A 14,929-nucleotide genomic window follows, 5' to 3' on the forward strand; every position below is an offset into this window, starting at 1 on the left:
AAAACTCAATGGCACATTTTCTTTGTCATTTATAATAACAATAATAAAGATGATCATACTATATGTGATACCCTAGCGATACGTTAATATTCTTGAGCAACATCTTTGTATGCTGGCATGTACACCACATATAAAAGCCATGATATTCACACTGGATTCTAATGTACATGTCAACTGCATGGACATGATGTAGTGCAGTTAGGTTGAATTCTCCCATTGTTCAATCGAAATAAACTATGCAATCAGATGCACAAACTCTAACACCTACTTCCCTCCATGTTCATTCTACTGTCCTCAAAAAAAATGAAATAATTCTTTCTTAACATAGATTTACTTGCAGTATTGCCACTAGTCCCTCTATCGTCTTTAGAAACTGGCACACACGCACACATTCCCTCATTCACACACACGCATGTACAATCTAGAACTATAAGAATTTATTTCTTGTTTATCATACATTCTCTATTTTTTTTTCACTTTGGGATTTATTTCCTGACTAATTGAGATGGTGTGCTTCCATTCATTTCTTTCCACTGTTTTACAGTTTAAGGAGGAAAGAAAGTCATCTCGGAGCACCATTATAGATCAACACTGACCACTAGCGTTCAGTTTTAGTCACCGCAGGTGAAGGTAAACGCTTCAACCTCATTATTTGGATTGGGTTGATTATCAGCTCAACATATATTCAATTTATAATTATTAGTATTATTTGAGAAAATATAAGCTCTGTTATATCTGAGGATATGTTTGACTCATGCATGTTGGACATTGTGCATGAAATGAAAACTGACTTCAACGATAAAAGTCCAGTGTGATGTCGCCGAATGAGAAATAAGTGATTGACCTATATAGACATATATATAATCAAAGCACTAAAAAATTGAATCCACACTTGTATTATTATTATTTTTTTAACCCCAGCACGACTATTTCTCGTACACATGCTGGAAACAATGGAGTAAGGCGCTCTCCGGCCAAAAATGCAGGTTAACGTCACACACTCTGACCACTAGTTCTACTTGTACATTATACGACTGACACAGACTTACAATGAATAATAAATATCGCATGATAATAATAATGATAATACTGTTGTTGCAATTTCTGACAATATCCCTGATTGTCTTGGTCCTTTTTTTTTTTTCCTGGCACGGGAATGAAATAAACGACCGCTGTGTTAGTGCTGTCAGCTAAACATTGTCAGTTTGTTGTCCTGGAGGAAGGCTGTCTAAAAATTGATATACTTTTTGTTTTGATCGTCTTACTTGTACCTTCAAATATTCCGTGTGTTTTTTTGTGTGTGGTCAGTTGAAATGCTCTTACAGTACAATGTGATGTGGTCAGTGGGCATTTTGAGGAGCGTTTCCCTGAATGTGTTCTTAAATTTCAGTGGACTCTATCCTCTCCAGGCGTGAAGGTCCAGCCCAAGGAGGGGCAAGCTGGTGGAGAGAAGGCGGACCCTTCTGGTCTTCGCAGGGCGGGGACAGGGTGAGGGTGAGGGATGGAGGCGGTTGAGGAGACAGAGCCGAGAGGGATTGCGGTGGTGGCGAACCGGAGGAGGAGGACGGGGAGGTGTTGGTGACAGTGGTGGTGGGAACGGTGCACGCGGCGCTGGGTTTGTTCCCCAGTTGGCTCATGCGTTTCTCCAACGCCTGGTTCTTCTGCAGGGTCTCCACGTAGCTCAGCTGCAATTGGGCTTGGTATTTCAGCACCCGCTCTTTCTCGTCCTGCCAGGTGTGTCGCTCCTGGTCGAAGTTGAGGGCTTGGCGCTCGCGTTGCTGGCGCTCGAGGCGCAAGGCGGCTTGAAGCTGCTCCAGCTGTCTGCGCAGCTCGCCCGCTTCGTCCCAGTGAGCTTCCTGCTGCCGCTGTTGGGCCTCCTGACAGAGCTGGGCTTCGTGGCGCAACTGGGCCTCGTGGCGGAGGTGAGCGTCCTGGCGGAGTTGGGCTTCGTGGCGTAGGTGAGCGTCCTGCCGCATCTGCATTTCCTGCTGCGCGTGCGCGTCCTGACGCTGCTGCTGTTGCCACTGCGCTTCTTCTCGTTGCTGCCTCTGAGCTTCCTGCCTCTGAGCTTTGGCTTCATCACTCTGAAGGCTCAGCAGGGTGTCGGCCGTAGGGGGGAGCGAGTTGGTCGATTGATCACCGGGAGTTCGCGGGCAATGGACCATTCCCCAGGGTGGCAAAAGGCCCGCGGCGGCTAAATTTGGGCTCATGACGACCTCGGCTCCTCTGCTGACTTCATTCAGGGCTCGTTTTAGACTCAAGACCTCTGCCTCGAAAACACCAAGCTTCTCTCGGAGGATGGAAACCTGGAGGAAAAAAAAATCAAACACATTGTTTATTCATTTTTGTGTGATTTGAAGGTGCTTTCTTTGTGTTAAAATGGCAAAAAGCATTTAATTGTTCTGCCTATCACTTGTGCACAAATGAACAAAAATGTTATTTGTAAAAAATTTGTAAATATTTTTTGGGAAACTTTTGTATGATGTTTGTAGTTTCTTTCTGTTAAAAAAAACTGCTGAAAATTGATGGATTTTTAAGACACTCTTTCTTAATTTCCATGAACCTCAAGCTATTACATAAAATATGCATATTTTATCTACGCAAGCTTCTTATAAGCTCATCCGGCACAAAAACCTGAAATTGTTTTGGCTTTGGCTGAATGTTGTTCATTCCCCACGTTGACATACTCCTGATACTCCTTCCCAACATGGATTTTGTGGATTAGAATTTCAATTATTTGGATTTACTGGAACCTTTCTACATCTAGCAGTTGCACTTATTGGAAATGATATTTATGTGCTTTATTCTCTTCACTCTTTTTCAGTATCATCATAGTTGATAACTTGAATTAAATTCAATTTTGCACATAAAGAGCTCAATTTATATGCTTGTTTTCCATGCCACAAGAGGAAACAAATTTGGAACTGGCCTCGGACAGAGTCCTCCTCAGGTCCGCCTCGCACTTCTCCAACTCCAGACTCTTGGAGCTGTAGGACTCCTTCAGTCCGAGCATGGCCTCCTCCTGCTCCCTCAGCTGGGCGTTGAGCTCCTTGAGCTGGCCCCTGAGAGCCACCATCTCTCCGGCCCGCTGCGTCACCTCAGCTTGACTTTCTCTCAGCTGCTGCTTTAGCAAGGAGATCTCGCCGGACTTCTGACACACCTGCGTCAAGGGTGAGTTTTTAAGTTACTGTCTAATTCTATATAGTTTTTAAAATGTAAAACATTCTACAGTGCAGTCTTCTTTATAGAAAACAAAACAAAAATATATTTTTTAATTATTTTTTTGAAGTGGAGTGGAACATATTAATGGCATTTCCATTTGTTTTAATTATGAAGGATGATTTGAGAAATGTTAAGCATGGTAACGAAACCAATTCAAATGATATCTCAATTTAAAATTGTATATCAATTTCAAATGATATCTCACAAATTAAACCGTACAGACTGTGACTGCATTCAACTTTGCAGGTTGCACTTCATTTGGTTCAAATGTTCATACTGTATCTCACCTCCCACTTGGTCTCCTCCAGACGTGGCAATATGTCAGCCTGCTCCTTCCTGTAATCCAGACACTTTCTCTCCAGCTCCTCTCGCTGGGCAAGTAGGGCTGCCATCTCCTCCTGGAGTCTTCTCTTGTCTTGGGACAAACGGGTTATCTGGGCCTGCAGGGCGGTCTGCGAGCGCTGTGCACGGCGCGTAACCTGTCGGTAAATATTCATTTTATTTGCGTGATATTGATGATGTTGAGATTGGGTTTTCATGACATTAGCATGTACAGCTACGTACTGCAAGTCAACATGCAGCAATATTTTACGGACGATGGTTGGAAATCAGACATCAGGTCACCTGCTGCAAGCGCGAGGCATAGTTCTGTCTCAGCTCGTCCATTTGTCGCTCCCATACTCGCTGCTTCTCCTCAAACACCTGAATAATGGCAGCTTCGCTTTGGTCCAGGTTGCGGCGCATGTGCTGCACCTAGTGGTCGAGGAAGAAATTGGGAAATATTATAAAGTGTAAAATAAGTCATGCAAATACTGACCTCTTGCTCTTTCTCCCATAAGCGGTCCTCCAGGTCCTGGATGATGTCATCCGAGGAAGGGGAGGGGCGTAAGGGTCCGGGTGCGTCACTCATGTGACTCAGCCTCTGATAGGACGAGGAGCTCTTCCCCGATGAAGATCGACCACTGTCTGAGGCACAAAGTCCGTTCTGGAGACAAAATCAAAAAGTGCATTTGATAGTGAGATGCCACATCATGCATGTATGTAGGAGTGCCTACCTGGTAGCCGGGCTTCTCCATCTTGTCCAAGCCCGCTGCCGCACCGGCCATGCCCAACCTGTTGATGTGGCTTGTGGAAGCGCTAAGCGGCCCAAGTGCGGCCGGAGGTCCACAACCAGAGCCCGAACCCGTGTAGGTGGGCAGGCTGGTCAAAGAGTTCCTGCCTGAGTCGGACATCCCCCCCTGAACCACCTCATTAGGGTTTCCCACTCCCTCACCTCTGGTGACCCTCACCGGGCTTTCCTGGTCCAGGAGCAGGGCCTCCGGCACTTCTCCTGACTCCCCCCCTCCACCATCCCTGCCTCTCCTGCCACCTCTCCCCTCACAGAAGCCTTCGGCCCTCGCCTCGCTTTTGCCCTCGCTCCCAGCCCCGCCTGCCTTGCCCACGAGGTTCTGCATGGAGTGGAAACTCTTCGGAACCACCGGTTTGAAGGCGGAGGGACGGACAAGGCCGGTGTCTCTCTGCATTGCCTGGGAAATAGATAGCGGGAGGATGAAATTAATATATTCGTCGGCGACTACAAAATAAGACCATTTTTGACTGGACTTCCATTTTAAGAATTCTTGCCAAGTCAAATTTTCCTGCTGTACCGGCCCACAATTTTGCCAAAACTAAGTGATATACATAAATTCTGCATGCCATTGCTTTGTTCCTGTTTCTCAAGGCTGTTTTTGGCAGTGTGGGAGAGAAATGGACGGCCGAAGCTTCAGTTGAATCAAGAGCGAGAGAAAAGAGGGTATTCGCAAGTACCTGCTCCAGTTTTCCCGACACCGCCATGATTTTGGGCGGGTTGTGTCCCGCTGGGTTATTTTCACCGTCGGTTCTGGCGGCTACCATCTCTCTGTGCTGATGCTGGTTCACCCCAACACTGTTCTTCTCGTTGGCTCCTCGGCCCACGACGTTCCCGCAGACATCCAGACCCGCGGCCTGCATCTCTCTCTCCCGTTCCAGCCGTTCCCCCTCCAGCCTCTCTCGTTCCCTCTCCCTCTCTCGTTCCCGTTCTCGCTCCCGCTCCCTTTCGATCTTCTCCCTCTCGATCCGCTCCCTCTCCCTCTCTCGGGCTCTCTCCCGTTCTCTCTCCCGCTCTCGCTCCAGTCTCTCTCTCTCCACCCGCTCCCGCTCTCTCTCCCGGTTCCTCTCCCGCTCTCGTTCCCTATCCAACCTCTCCCGGTCCCAGTCTCGGTCCCGGTCCCTGTCTCTCCCCCGTTCTCGTTGCCTTTCCCTCTCCCACTCCCTCCTGAGGGCCGCGTTGCCGCACTCCAGCTGGCCGTTGTTGTTGGGCGCCGCCATGGTACATTCCGTGTTGGTGGTGGAGGCCGTTTCAGTGGGCCGGTCGGTACAGGTGCCGGTGCCGATACTAACGCTCCCTCGCTCGTCGCTAGAGGCCGTCCCGTCAGATATAGTCGCGGGGGGGCGGGGCAGACGCTCTGCGCTGCAGCTGCGGTCGCCGGGGCAACGGCGCGAAAGAGGTGGAGCGCGGGGCAGCGTGGTCCTCGTGCCTACGGACTTCATGGCAAATTCCTGCTCGCCTGCCACCCCACTGCCAACACTGCCCATAGTGAGGGGGTCAAAGGTCAGGGGTTAGAGGTTAGGAGTCAGGTTTGGGGAGGGTCACAGAAACATTTGGATGCAGTGTGGGTCATCACAACCTAATGCAGGTAGTGGGGGCACACACACTAGAGGAACACAGAGAAATGAGAGGTGTTATACAATATTGTTATTGCATTAATAGGATTCGACTGAATGGTGAGCAGAGAAAATTAGTTTGGTGTTGACCGAATGAAACTAAACTGCATCCTTATAGGTTCCAAGTTATCATGTGACATTTGATGGAAAATTTCCTCAAAACATGTTTTTGCCATGACACAGGCAGTCCTGCAGATATTTGGCAACGGGGCAAAAAAATCGTAGCCACATTCTCACTCATAGCAGTATGCTAACATACTAAAGTAAGATGAATATTAGCCAGTTTTTCCCAGGATCATTTACTATCATTTGTAGCATCGGAATTCAAAATTCAATTTATCTTCAAATGAACAAGCCATGACAGATGCCATCTAAAGTTTCCATAAAATGGGGCCCCATTAGCATGCTAAGAAGTTAGCGACCCAAATTACAATTTGCTATGTAAAACACAAATAATCTTCATGAGCAGCTGTGCTAACAACAATTACTGTTGATAAACATGACCACTATATCATATTTTCCATAAAACTGCCAATATTTCACAAATTCTGCAAGCGTATGTAAACTTATTGGCACAACTGTAAACATACAACAACATCTATATAACCATACGCTTCAGCACTTTTCCATAAAACAAAAAGTAAAACAATGATCCACATTCAATGCATTTATAATCGGGTCTTACCAAAATGCCCTTTTTAGTAACTCTGCCTATGCAAAAAATAATAATGCACATTTTTATTTCATTCTATCTAAGAGCCATCATTTTCAACAACATGCCTATTCTTATGATTATAGTCTGCAGTGGTGTCCAACAGCACTGCATCATCCTGAGATGTGCTTCCAATAGATAACACCTTATTTTCATACGTGAGGGGGATGCAGGTGTACCTAATATTATGATAGCTGAGTGGAACTCACACAGAAACACGTACAGTTTATAAACAAGTATGAATGTTAGATACATTACTTCCTCTCGGGTGACTGTAGCAGTAGTAGCAGTAGAACGAGTAGTAGTAGTCAAATGTGTGTTTTATAGGTAGGTGCCTCTGTGGCCCTCTCACCTCACGCCCCCCCCCCCCCCCCCCCGCGCCCCCTCTCTCACTCCCTCTTTTCTCTGCATCCCTGGGCGGCAAGGGCGGCTTTATAGCAGCATCCGCATCGAGCCCTCATTGCACCGCGCTTCCACGCACTCACTAGGCCCCGTGGCTGCAGCCGCGCGTGGAACCCTCCTCGCCATCCTAAACCCCGACTCAAATCCACGGGCCTCGTTAACATGGGCGGACGTTCAAACGCCTTTTGATGACTATGGTTATAATCTATTTTTTTTGGTTTGTTTTGTTTTACCCCTCCCCACCTCCAAGCGACTGTGCACAGCAACCCTCGCGATGCGTTCCGTCGTCATAGACGATACTCACTATTTTCTGCAGGCTCCGCGTTGTTGTTCCGCTGTCAGTGCCGCATCTCGCGGGCCGCCATCATCGTGCGATGCCGCCGCGCGTCGGTGCAGCTGGGGATGCCGTCTTCGACCGCTGTCAGCGTCGGATGCTGATGATGGAGTCGCTCGGTTGATACGCGCATCAGCTGAGAGACACACACCCACCTCTGGACCCGCCCCTCTGGCTGCATGATGCAAACGCCCCCTTTTGGCATCCGGCCAGTCGGTGCTCTCCCTCGGGAGAATTGCCTGGATGGACGTGGAGCTGGATGGATTGGATGGAGATAGATCGGTTCGAGGGAGCTCTACCTGAGTTTCAACTGCAGTGGCTGCAAAGAGGCATTTACTAATCAAAATTTTACAAATAGTTATTTGGATTAAGGGCTCCCCCGGACTGAATGGCTCAGGACTTAGGTTCCCCATTTCTGTATTAAATGTTACGAGTTTAGCTCATGAAAAGTTCAGACGTGTGGATGTTGTGAAGAATATTGTGCAGAAATGAGTGCAGAAATGACTGATTATTAAAAACATAACAAAACAAAGATATTACATCTGCACTCTTACAGAAATGTAACCAGAATGACGTAATAGCAAATTTGCATAGAAAATGCTGCGTACTTTCAATACGGGTGTTTTTGTTTCAGTTGGCCACAAGAGGGCGCCGTGATCTTTAAAATCCGGCTCTTTAGGGATCGGAGTCCTTGTCAAGTGAGTTTCTGCATGGGTCAGAGAAATGATCCTTTCTTGGACAACAGAATCAAGATTTAGTTTGTAATTTCCCTCGCTTTTTAAAAATCTCGTAGTTCATTTCAGGTTATAATTATCAAATACTGCTGCCACGTGACAGAAAGAAAGAGTTATAATAGATATGTGATCTTATCTATAATATATTTTTGGGGAAAAATAGTGTTTTTCTGTTTTGCAAATTTTGTTCGTTTGGCTCTTTTGTTTTGTTGAAAAATTTCCAAGATTTTTTCAGAATTGTATTGCTCTCCCACTCAACAAAGTCCCTATTGTTGGATATTGGGGGAAAAACGTCCAGAGCGATTACCCATTGTGGTGTGGGTTTCTTCCTTGATATGCGCGAAAAATTGTGTATTTCCGTGTAGTTCAACTCAGCGCACTGCAAATGCTGTCCCTTGCTTTTCATTTAACGTGAAATATTACATTAGTTCCCGATGTAAAAACTAGCCAAGACTATTTTCACTGTCAAATGGAGGCCATGAAATCCCCGTTCTTGGGAGCTTATAAAAGTACCGCAAGGCTCACATTCAACACGAGTATTTCTCCTCTCCCGAATCCGCTTTTCATCTCAGCTTTAGCAATTCAACTTGGGAGAAATGTCTGGAGTTCTTCACGCAAATGGAACCACTTTGGGAAGGTGCATGTGCATCATCACAGGAGCTTCCAAAGGATTCGGACGGGCACTTGCGAATCTTGTAAGTAGTCAGCATGTTGTCTGGAAAGAAAACATAAGAGAAAGACAATGTCACTTGTTTCTCCAGGCGGCAGGCTACCTCAAGCCGGGTTCCGTGTTGCTGCTGGTGGCTCGCTCCACGATTTTGCTCCAGCAGTTGAAGGATGAACTGCTGCAAAACCTCAAGGACATCCAGGATGTGACCATTTACTGTACGGCAGCAGATCTGGGCACAAAAGATGGCGTGGAAATCACCGTGGACATGACAAGACAGCAGAGTCACAAAGAAATAGACCACGTGCTTCTTATCAATAACGCCGGTGAGACCCTGCGCACGTTTTCTGTACTGTCTTTTTCAATGCATTTGTCTTTATAACAGAAAAAGGTGCAAAGGGTTTTGACCCACTTCTTCTTAGAAAAACTCTTGAAAGTTTCAGCTGGCTCTACAGGTTTTCTATTGGCTTGAGGTCTGGATTTTAAACCCATCCATGACCTTACTATGCTTTTTCTTGAGCTACTTTGTTTCCTCGCACAGTAAGTTTTGAGTCACTACCATGCGGAAAGCCCAACCATGAACTAGTTTGAAAGTTTTTTGCTGAGAAGATAACATTTCAGTACAGACATGTTTCTTCTCTCCACCAGCCTCATTGGGTGACATCTCCCCGTTTGAGAACTTCACTGACCTCGACGGGGTCAATTCCTACCTGGCCTTCAATATTAGCTCCGTGCTGGCGCTGACCGCGGGAGTGTTGCAGGCCTTTCCACCACGAGCTGGACTGCGATGGAGTGTGGTCAACTGTTCCTCAATCTTTGCTGTGCAGCCGCTGCCCTCCTGGGTGCTCTACTGCACCGCCAAAGCAGCCAGGGAGATGATGTTCAGGGTGCTGGCAGCTGAGAATCCTAACGTCAAAGTGCTCAGCTACTCGCCAGGTATGTGCGCATTTGATTTTGGCCAGTAAGAAAAAAAAATGCAATGTTTCTCCTCTATTTTGATTTATCATTTCATTGTGTTTTTTTTTAATGTTTCTATTGTATAATGCCTTTTAATAAGTTTGTCTTTTCATCTTCCAGGGCCAATGGACACAGAGATGCAGGAGGATATTCGAAGATTGACCGGCATCCAGTATCATCTGCACCCATGTCATGAATCTGCAACCAAGCTAATGAGACTTCTTTTAGACAATGATTTTGCCACAGGCTCACAAATTGACTTCTTTCAATTGTAATCGCAACAGAATATATCTTTGGCTTCATTTTCCGGATATTTACGCGACGTACATAAAATGCTTTGGCTCATGTCTGTATAGCTAAACATGAAGCATGGTGGGCCCTTGAGCATGCTAACCATTGCTAACAATAAAATAAGTTTTATGCACAGCGAAAAAGTCTTATGAGTGGAGTAGTTAAAAATAGTGTTGTGTGTGTGTGTGTCTGTGTGTGTTAGAAAGCACAAACAGTGAAGTCAGACCTTTTGGAGGGCGGGTCTATAGGATGTGTGTTCGTGAATTTTCTCGCAGCTGTCCAACATCACCTCGGATTCTTGACAGACAGAAACAAGTGAGGGCCAAAAATAACCCTGTGGGACATGGCACCTACCAAGTCATGGGAACCATGGGGGTCTTCCTGCCTGTTAAGTTGACACATGCATCCATCCATGAAAAAAACAAACTAACCTGAATGGTTTTTAGAGTGAGAGCGAATTACAGAGGAATTCTGATTCGATTCGAAGCTACGTTGACAAACGTTTCCGACCGAGATGTCGCATTTGTACTGCAACCCACGTTCTGTGCATTGGTGGTCCAGCTCAACAAGTTGCTGGCTATTTTCGTACCTTTGCCAGGCAATGTGCAGTTGTCTTTCTAAAAGAAGACGATTGGTGTTGGGGATTATGAAGCAAGCCAGCCCCTAACTGACCGCTTACTCAGCCGCCAGCAGCGAGACGCTCCTGTTGTCCTCCTCCTCCGTCTGTGCTCAAGCATTCCAGGAAACAGTGCTATGGAGAATATAACAATTTTTGAATCACCTGGAAAGGGGAGGGGCCTGAAAGCTAACAAGGAATTTTGGGCCGGGGACGTTATTTTTTCCGAGCCCAGCCTCGCAGCTGTTGTCTTTGACAGGTAAGAGCTTTGGGGGAGGGAGTCATACAGTCTATTTTATTCATTTAGCTTGTGTTCTAGAATAACGCTGCAGTTGGTTTTCCTCTGCACTTGGAGAGACAATGTCAAGTTTTTCAAAAATTTTCAGATAATTTTCAGATTAATGCATAAGTGTTGATACCGGTAAAGATGAATGTATGTGGACCTCAACTAACGTATATGAATAAATGAATAAATTCTGTTCATTTTAATTAATTTTTAGACCATGCTTGTTAATTTACATTAGTTTTTCTCTTTTGTTTTTTTTTCATTTATTTTTAAATTTGTTTTCGTGTTATTATTAGTTTTATTTTTTTAAAGTCACACAAATGAAAACAAATTAGTTTTTGCTAAAATTATAGTTGTAGTTTTATAAACGTAACATGGAATTTCAGTTAGTTTCATTAAAAAAAAAAAAAACGCATTTTCGTTTTTATTTTATTTTGTAAATGGTTTTTCTATTTTACTTTGAGTTATTTAGTTGTTGTTTCTCTCATACCCTCAACCTGAACACATTCCAACACTATCCGTACTATACTATTCAGTCTTGCAGAGCGCATCTGCCACAGCTGTTTCCGCAGACAAGACAAACTGCAGCGATGCGGCCAATGCAAGTTCTCTCACTACTGCGACCGTACTTGCCAGCGGGCCGGCTGGGCCGAACACAAGCAAGAATGTGCCGCCATCAAAAACTTCGGCAAAGCGCCCAACGAGAACATCCGGTGAGTTGAGAACGCTGAATTGAACATAGGTGAGGATGTCAATGTGTGTGGTTGTCCCCTCGGTACAGCTTGGTAGCTCGCATCATGTGGCGTCTGGACAAAGAGGGCGACGTGGTGTCCGACACGCAGCTGACCACGCTGGACCAGCTGGAGGACCACATCGAAGACATGCCAGAAGACGATCTGAAGGAGTTCAAAGTGGATGTCCACAATTTCCTGGACTACTGGCCTCGTAATTGCAAGCAGCACACTAGCGAAATCATCTCGCATGTTTTTGGATTGGTGAGCGCTGATATGTTTTTTATTTCATCATTGACACAACTCCAAGATTGTTTCGATGACGTGTGCCGATGGAGTGATAACTGTTGGCAATCATAAAAAGCAATGTGAAAGTAATTTCCATACAGACAGACCAACAGAATAAACTCACCCTTAACTTTTAATAGCTGTTAAGTGCTGGTTCAATGAACCATAAATGCGAACTATTTCTAACATGCAAACAAGAATGATAAGGAGGCACCGCTGCTAAGTGCTAAAGGGATAATAAAAATACGTTAAAAAATATTTGACTGTTCTACGTACAGATTAACTGTAACGGCTTCACTGTGAGCGACCAGCGGGGCCTTCAGGCCGTGGGGGTGGGCCTGTTCCCCAATTTGTGCCTGGTCAATCACGATTGCTGGCCCAACTGCAGTGTCATCCTCAACCACGGCAAGTGAGTCAATCCGTCTGGTGCCTCTGCTTAACACTTGCCGGGACCGGTTTCAACGTGACCTTGTGTTATGTGTGCGTGTGTGTGTGTAAAACTGTCTTTCAGTCAGTCAGCTGTGAATACTTTGTATCATTCTCAACGGAGGTGCGTTACCTCTTAGTCTATATTGTGTGTGTGGTTTGTCTATGAACAACTTTGTGTTCAATTTCTCCCATTGCAGTTTACCTTTGCCATTTTGAAGTGACCTCCAACTTTTCTGCTAACACACATAAAGATGCTAACCTTTTTCTATGCATCTATAAATAAGATATCGGTGGATCATATTTGCTGACTTTTATCTTCCCGATTTGTCTGCTACTCATCCACACGAAAGCTGCTTTGAGTCCACTTTGTGTCCACTTTGTGTATTTGGGTTTATCATCACACCAATAATAAGATCATCCGCTAAAACAGTCATGCAAATAAAAGCTTAAATGTGGACCGACCGACGCTTTGACAGAACTTCTTTGTCGCCCCTCAGGATTGAGCTGCGCTCGTTGGGGAAGATCGCAGAGGGCGAGGAGCTGACCGTCTCCTACGTGGACTTCATCAACGTGTCGGAGGAGAGACGGAGGCTACTGAAGACGCAGTACTTCTTCGATTGCACGTGCCACCACTGCAAGGAGCGCATCAAGGATGACCTGAAGATGGGAGGCAGGGAACAGGATGGAGTCAAGGTTGGCCTTTCCATTTGTCTCCTCTGAGAATGCAGGATGTAAACTTGGTTGAAACAGTCACACTATGTTTAGAGACAGCACACTCACCTCTGATAAGGGAAACATGAGAAGAGCCACGGTGGCTATTTAAAGCAAAGAATATTCCAGAAGGGTGACGCTTTTTATCTGTGAATGCAAACAGCTAAATATGGCGGCTGACGCTGCAGAAAGGTATTTATTGTAAATCACCCAGTGGCGTGGTTTGTATTTAAAAAAACCAAAAATGAATACAAAAACAGATTAAAGGTCAAAAGTACAAACTACCGGGTGAGGCGATCGTATCAATAGAAGTTTTGTCCAATGCTTGTTTTGTCACATTACATTTACATGGGCATCCCTCCTCTGCAAAGCCGTCAGAGGAGCACGTGAAAGAATCCACAGATTACTGTTATCAGATGCTGGACAAGATGGATCAGGCCCGATTAAAGGGAGACTATCACGAGGTGAGTCGACACATCAAGGCTTTGAGATGGAAGCCGATCAATTGTCATCCTGTATTGTTTTTTCCTTCAGGTAGTGAAGATCTGCAAGGAGTGCATAGAGAAGACGGAGCCCATCCTGGCCGACACGCACATTTATCTCCTGAGGATGTGGAGCACCATGAGCGAGGTGCAGGCCTACCTGCAGTACTTTGAGGAAGCTGCCGAATACGCACGCAAAATGGTGGAAGGCTACACGTATGTAGAGATTTTATTTCTTTATTGCACCAAGCAGTACGGGTTGATTCAAAATGACGCAGCTTGTTTCAACAAGCTTATATATTTCAAAATATGTAACAGAAATCACATTTATTCCAAGAATAGACAAAATATTTTGTAAAATGTTGGGTAGGAAGCTGTACCACCCCAATAACCCGACACTTGGTATGGCGGCCATGCGAGCGGGAGTCACCCACTGGCAAGCCGGCCTGATCGAGGTGGGCCACGGGATGATCTGCAAGGCCTACGCCATTCTCATGGTCACGCACGGCCCCACGCATCCCATCACCAAGGACTTGGAGGTACAAAAGGAATGAGGTCACCTTGTAATGTTGATCTTAAATTTAATTATTGGTGATATCAGATGATTCAATCTAGCAATGTTTTTTTTTTTTTTTATCAATATTTAGTTTGTGTAACCTGAATGCTACATTTAGCAACAAGTCTGTATTTTGCCTATGACACTGTTGAACTTTACTGACAATTTCAAAGTCGCCAGAAGAGAAATTAGGATCAAAGTAGTGCTGTGACGTACCTACCTCTCCCCCACCTTCCAGTCAATGCGCGTGCAGACTGAGATGGAACTGAGGATGTTCAAGCAGAACGAGTACGTCTACCACAGCATGAGAGAGGCAGCGCTGAAGAACAAACCCATGACCATGATGCATGAACCCAAGTCCATGGAGGATGGGATCAAGAATCTTTTCCACAGGAGAAAATAAACTACAAGAAAATCTAATGTGTTCTCATCTCTTAGTTCCACATACACACGCCTCATGCAGAAAATGTCCTGACGCACATTACAATACCGAAGTGTATCCTTAGCGCATTCCAGTTTAGCAGCATGACAGCAAGTGAATCACAGTTCATTTTAAATTCACTCAAGTTTTTAGAGAGGCAAATAATTTTTTTTTTTAGTCGAGTTAGTCTTCATTAGGGTGACAGGTGGAGTGCACTCAAAACTAGTCGAGCAGTTAAAGTCAAGTAACCGACAGCCAGCCATTCACTCATGCTTAGATTTGTGACTCCAGCTCAAACTTTGTGTGAAGATATCTAGTCATATTTTAGCTTAACTTGGTAATACATTT

General features: G+C 45.4%; 3 protein-coding genes across 4 annotated transcripts; 2 read left to right on the forward strand and 1 right to left on the reverse strand.

Moving 5' to 3' along the window:
- Positions 1-1,240: 1,240 nt before the first annotated feature.
- On the reverse strand, positions 1,241-6,017 carry lzts3b (leucine zipper, putative tumor suppressor family member 3b). Its single transcript, XM_061277585.1, has 7 exons — positions 5,029-6,017; positions 4,278-4,748; positions 4,040-4,207; positions 3,847-3,975; positions 3,510-3,701; positions 2,930-3,160; positions 1,241-2,306 (listed from the first exon to the last, which is right to left on the reverse strand). The coding sequence occupies exons 1-7, from the start codon at positions 5,833-5,835 to the stop codon at positions 1,380-1,382; spliced, it is 2,925 nt and encodes a 974-aa protein (XP_061133569.1). The 5' UTR covers positions 5,836-6,017; the 3' UTR covers positions 1,241-1,379.
- Positions 6,018-8,711: 2,694 nt separating this feature from the next.
- On the forward strand, positions 8,712-10,045 carry sprb (sepiapterin reductase b). Its single transcript, XM_061278948.1, has 4 exons — positions 8,712-8,841; positions 8,908-9,139; positions 9,462-9,749; positions 9,891-10,045. The coding sequence occupies exons 1-4, from the start codon at positions 8,743-8,745 to the stop codon at positions 10,043-10,045; spliced, it is 774 nt and encodes a 257-aa protein (XP_061134932.1). The 5' UTR covers positions 8,712-8,742.
- A 645-nt stretch (positions 10,046-10,690) lies between these two features.
- Positions 10,691-14,580, forward strand: smyd1b (SET and MYND domain containing 1b). 2 transcript variants are annotated; one of them, XM_061279503.1, is made up of 10 exons: positions 10,691-10,936; positions 11,500-11,676; positions 11,745-11,958; positions 12,261-12,391; positions 12,494-12,532; positions 12,909-13,104; positions 13,494-13,586; positions 13,657-13,820; positions 13,975-14,143; positions 14,399-14,580. In XM_061279503.1, the coding sequence occupies exons 1-10, from the start codon at positions 10,815-10,817 to the stop codon at positions 14,561-14,563; spliced, it is 1,470 nt and encodes a 489-aa protein (XP_061135487.1). In that variant the 5' UTR covers positions 10,691-10,814; the 3' UTR covers positions 14,564-14,580. The 2 variants fall into 2 exon arrangements, with proteins under 2 accessions (XP_061135487.1, XP_061135488.1); XM_061279504.1 differs by lacking the exon at positions 12,494-12,532 and having other exon boundaries at positions 10,693-10,936.
- The last annotated feature ends 349 nt before the right edge of the window (positions 14,581-14,929 follow it).

This window comes from Syngnathus typhle, linkage group LG5 (genome assembly GCF_033458585.1).
Source record: "Syngnathus typhle isolate RoL2023-S1 ecotype Sweden linkage group LG5, RoL_Styp_1.0, whole genome shotgun sequence".
NCBI classification, from domain to species: domain Eukaryota; kingdom Metazoa; phylum Chordata; class Actinopteri; order Syngnathiformes; family Syngnathidae; genus Syngnathus; species Syngnathus typhle.

Bases quoted from the DNA above. Each gene is read 5' to 3' on its own strand.
- lzts3b (XM_061277585.1), bottom strand. From the start codon at position 5,835: ATGGGCAGTGTTGGCAGTGGGGTGGCAGGCGAGCAGGAATTTGCCATG. The intron at 3,976-4,039 runs GTCAGTATTTGC...CTCGACCACTAG, and splicing joins TATGGGAGAAAGAGCAAGAG to GTGCAGCACATGCGCCGCAA. The intron at 3,702-3,846 runs GTGACCTGATGT...ATTTACCGACAG, and splicing joins ATGCCTCGCGCTTGCAGCAG to GTTACGCGCCGTGCACAGCG.
- sprb (XM_061278948.1), top strand. From the start codon at position 8,743: ATGTCTGGAGTTCTTCACGCAAATGGAACCACTTTGGGAAGGTGCATG. The intron at 8,842-8,907 runs GTAAGTAGTCAG...TTGTTTCTCCAG, and splicing joins GACGGGCACTTGCGAATCTT to GCGGCAGGCTACCTCAAGCC. The intron at 9,750-9,890 runs GTATGTGCGCAT...TTCATCTTCCAG, and splicing joins AGTGCTCAGCTACTCGCCAG to GGCCAATGGACACAGAGATG.
- smyd1b (XM_061279503.1), top strand. From the start codon at position 10,815: ATGGAGAATATAACAATTTTTGAATCACCTGGAAAGGGGAGGGGCCTG. The intron at 13,105-13,493 runs GTTGGCCTTTCC...TCCTCTGCAAAG, and splicing joins GGGAACAGGATGGAGTCAAG to CCGTCAGAGGAGCACGTGAA. The intron at 13,587-13,656 runs GTGAGTCGACAC...TTTTTCCTTCAG, and splicing joins TAAAGGGAGACTATCACGAG to GTAGTGAAGATCTGCAAGGA.